The 4,505-nt window shown below is 35.9% G+C and overlaps 1 protein-coding gene across 1 annotated transcript; it reads left to right on the top strand.

Moving 5' to 3' along the window:
• Window positions 1-3,038: 3,038 nt before the first annotated feature.
• Window positions 3,039-3,308, top strand: LOC103016028 (ubiquitin-like). The gene has a single exon (XM_007173804.2). The coding sequence runs from the start codon at window positions 3,039-3,041 to the stop codon at window positions 3,270-3,272; it is 234 nt and encodes a 77-aa protein (XP_007173866.1). The 3' UTR covers window positions 3,273-3,308.
• The last annotated feature ends 1,197 nt before the right edge of the window (window positions 3,309-4,505 follow it).

The raw sequence follows: 4,505 nt of genomic DNA, 5'->3' as shown, positions 1-4,505 counted from the left end.
CTGTATTTTGGAACATCAGAATCATACCTTAGTACTTTAGTATGCATATAAACTTTTCTGAATATGTTTAAACAAACAATTTATGTTACCAACCTTAATATTGGTTTTCTATGCTTTTTAAACAAAACTACTTAGATATCTAATGTTAGCAAAGGTATGATGTAAAAACCTTTCAGTCACTATGTAAGCTGTTGGAAAGAGTGTCAATAGAAAAAAAATATGCCATTCTAAATCTTTCCTTTAGCCAAATACAACCTATAATCTGTGATGGCTCTCATGCTAACTTCTCGATTCAAGCATTTGCACTGAAAAGATACTGGTAACATTATAAAGAAAAAGGTAATGGAAATGTAGCTACGCAAATCACACTGTCAAGAGAAGAGTCTTCTTGTGGTTTTTACCAACATATCCATTTCCTTTGCTAGCAAATCTTCTTTAGCATTAGGTAATCAAATTTACATTTGCCACAAGGAGAGAAATGCTTTTGATCTCTTAACAGTGAAAGGATTCTGGTCTATAATGGAGCAGAACTTTAATTGGACTCCAACAAGGGGTATTATAATAGTTTGTACATATAGGTTTCAAATGAAAAAAGGAATAGAGAAAGAACTGCTGTTGTGGCTTGATAACATATTTTTAGATAGTTTTTGTAATGACCAATGATTCTTTCACAATATTTTATATAATTGATTTGACCTTCTCTAAGACTAAAAAGAACTTGAAATACAACCCTATCATTTTAATATTTGTGTCTATATGTGAAGAAATGAGGCTGAAACTTTTAATAAGAATATAAATTATTTTATTTTTGTGTTATGTATTACAATACGTATCAAAATAGATTTCTAGAACCAAATATTTCTTGGAGAAAATATTTTTTTCCTAATGCAAAGGATAGAAGTACTAATAAAAGAGACACTCTCATCCAATTGCTGGAAAATGTTAACACTCATACGTACCGAAAGGAACAAGTAGGCTTTATAACGGAACAGGATTCCTAGTATGGTACATAGTTTTGTGTTTTCATTAGTTCTTTTACTTTTATTATGTTTTGAATTAATTTTCTCTTTCTCCCAGGTATTCATCTCATCTCCCAGGTAATCATCTGAGCTAGCGAGTGTAATAAGAATAAATAGAGGCACGTGGCAAAATGGACTCCGGAAAATTACAGAAATGCTGGCACGCCTTCATTTCTTATGAAGGCTAATGGCCTCAAATGATTAAGTAAGCCACCTTGAAGCAGAAACAAAAATGTTTATTGGAATGTCAAATATAAAATACTTTTACAGAAACAGCAAATGTAATCCCAGATTAGTTCCAGGTTACCACATCTCAGTTCCAAAAGGTTTTCTTTGTTGGAAAAAAAGAAAAGAAGGGGGTTTCCATGGTGGCGCAGTGGTTGAGAATCTGCCTGCCAATGCAGGGGACACGGGTTCGATCCCTGGTCTGGGAGGATCCCACATGCCGCGGAGCAACTGGGCCCGTGAGCCACAATTACTGAGCCTGCGCGTCTGGAGCCTGTGCTCCGCAACAAGAGAGGCCGCGATGGTGAGAGGCCCGCGCATCGCGATGAAGAGAGGCCCCCACTTGCCACAACTAGAGAAAGCCCTCGCACAGAAACGAAGACCCAACACAGCCATAAATAAATAAAATTAAAAAAAAAAAAAAGAAAAGAAAACACTTTAGATATGTTATAGAAATCAAATATCCAATAACTGGTGACTTGGCCATGGCTAGTTTAGTAAAAAGCCGAATTTCTTTTTCTCTGTGTATGCTTCAATAGGGAAATGATTTATTTTCTTTTCATTTAGTGAGAGAAGTGAAAGAAGAAATATAATGCAAATTCAGCAAAATAGAGCTAGATCAAACTTGCATAAAATAACAATATTGTTGACTGATATTTTGTGTAATGATTTAATATAAAGGGTCATTCTTGTTCTTGCTTTGTGACTCTCTAAGAAGATGAGTAACTATTTTTTTTTTATTTGTAATAACAAAGATCACTTTATATCAGTACATTAGATTCTTGTCTGCTTGTGGGTCCTATGATTTTTTTTTTTTTTAAAGGGCAGTTTAATATGGATACATGGGAGCCATTTTTTTTTTTTTAAGTATTTGTTTATTTATTTATGGCTGTGTTGGGTCTTCGTTTCTGTGCGAGGGCTTTCTCTAGCTGCGGCAAGCGGGGGCCACTCTTCATCGCGGTGCGCGGGCCTCTCACCACCGCGGCCCCTCCTGCTGCGGAGCACAGGCTCCAGAAGCGCAGGCTCACCAATTGTGGCTCACGGGCCCAGTTGCTCCGCGGCACGTGGGATCCTCCCAGACCAGGGCTCGAACCCGTGTCCCCTGCATTATTGGCAGGCAGACTCTCAACCACTGCGCCACCAGGGAAGCCCCTATGATTTTCCTTACTTCAATTTTAATGTGACTGAGAGACTAAAATATGACCTTTACAGCAGATTGAGACTAATTAAATCAAATGCAGAATCAAAAGGTCTTTTTGCTTTTGGGTGTTAAGACGGAACATGAATTTGAAAAAATCAAATTATGTTAAATAGTTGAAAATTGTCCTAACTAATCATCCCAAAGTATTCATTCAGTTCTTACTTTGTTGCTTGCAAATTCATTCTCTTGAATAACAGGGCACTAGCACTTCTGAAACATGAAGCCAAGGATAGCTAGTATGCTAGGATAAAGTGTGCTTCTGAAAAGAATACAATTTCCCTGGTAGATTTGTGTTTACCTGTTTATTTTTAAATATTGTTTATATGTACAAGAAAACAGGATCTCTCAAGAGCTGTCTGCCCCTTTGTCTAGTTCTTGTTCGATGTTACTCAGTAGTTTTGGACTGATTTTGAGAGGAATTGTATTTTTATAATTGCCACCTATAACTGGCAAAATCACATAAATATCAGTATTTTTACTGTCTAATAATTTACTCCATCTCTCTCTTCTTTCCTTCCTTCTTTCCTCTTTCCTTTTTTCCTTCTTTCTCTTTCTTTTTCCCTTTCTTTCTTTCCCTGTGTCTGAGGGGTGATATGCAGATCTTCATGAAGACCCTGACCTGCAAGACCATCACCCTGGAGGTGGAGCCCAGTGACACCGAGAATGTCCTGGATGCCAAGATCCAGGATAAAGAAGGCATCCCCCCTGACCAGCAGAGGCTCCTCTTTGCAGGCAAACAGATGGAAGATGGCCGCACTCTTTCTGATTACAACATCCAGAAAGAGTCGACCCTGCACCTGGTCCTCTGTCTGAGAGGTGGCTGTTAATTATTCAGTCTTGCATTCATAATGCCCAATGATGGCATCACTCTGCACTCTAGCCATTAGCCCCAAGTTAAGATTAGAAATTACCAGTTTCAGTAATAGCTGAACCTGTTCAAAATGTTAATTTTTTCTTCCTTCCTTCCTTCTTCCTTCCTTCCTTCTTCCTTCCTTCTGTCCTTCCTTCTTTCCTTCTGTTTTTTTTCTTCCTTTCCTTCTTTCCAAGGCTGTCTGAAAAGCAAAATATAGGCAAGCAAACAAATATTTTGTGATATCATCACAAGTCATGAAAAAGACTAATATCATTATAAATCACTATAAATAACAAGTCAAACATGTCACTATACAGTTGTGTTACAGCAAAATCAATACAACATTTCTTATTTGTATGCATTTTCCATATCTTTGGAAATAAAACTACAACAGGAAATAAGGAAGAAACATTCTTAAATGACATATATTTAATTCTTAAATGACATATATTTACATAAAATCATATATAAAATAATGATTTTCTAGCATCACAAAATTCATCTTCCTCAAATAAAGATTGATAGTAAATGTAGTCTGCATTTTAGTCCATGTCATTTGCAGTGAATTAAATTATTTCCACACATGATAAATGCTTGAATAATTTGTAACAGAAAAATTACTTGATTTTTACCCTTTATAACTTTACATGGCACCTACATATAATAATTTAAATAGTAAGTTTTTGGAAGCTAGTCTAACAGGAATTTTTCTGATTCTTCCTTTTAAAAGAATACTTAACAGTCCATATCCTTAATAGTTTTATTCTGCTTTTACTTTTTATTGTTCTTTATAACATCACAAATAATAGTCTCAATGTAGTATAATTTATGTGAAAAAATTATAGAGTGAAACATGCACGTCCCTCGGAGTGTGAAAATGAACTTTTCTCCCCCTTAGAGAACATTGTAATATTCAGCTTTAATAGTCTCTCCTCAGAGTAAAGAAAACCTTTTTGTTTCTTACTATAAAAGAAAGAATGTGTCTATGTCAAGATTTCTTTAATAACCGGGACCTGCTTCTTGCTGTCTTTATATGTACCAGGGTCAAGGGTTCACGAGGTTTAATCATAGCATGGCACATTCTCTCCCGGGGACCAAAATCATGAAAAGCTATCCTGGGAGGAAAATCTACTCTATGTTTAAAGTGAGTTTGAAAATATCTTGTCTTTTTCCAATTAATCTGGGCTAACATGGAAATTCATATTGA

The sequence above is a fragment of the Balaenoptera acutorostrata genome, chromosome 4 (assembly GCF_949987535.1).
Source record: "Balaenoptera acutorostrata chromosome 4, mBalAcu1.1, whole genome shotgun sequence".
NCBI lineage: Eukaryota > Metazoa > Chordata > Mammalia > Artiodactyla > Balaenopteridae > Balaenoptera > Balaenoptera acutorostrata.
The sequence above is the reverse complement of the archived record's forward strand: the minus strand, read 5'-3'. Positions and strand labels throughout refer to the sequence as shown.

What these genes read in the sequence shown, in the direction of transcription:
- LOC103016028 (XM_007173804.2), top strand. Translation starts at nt 3,039, where the DNA reads ATGCAGATCTTCATGAAGACCCTGACCTGCAAGACCATCACCCTGGAG.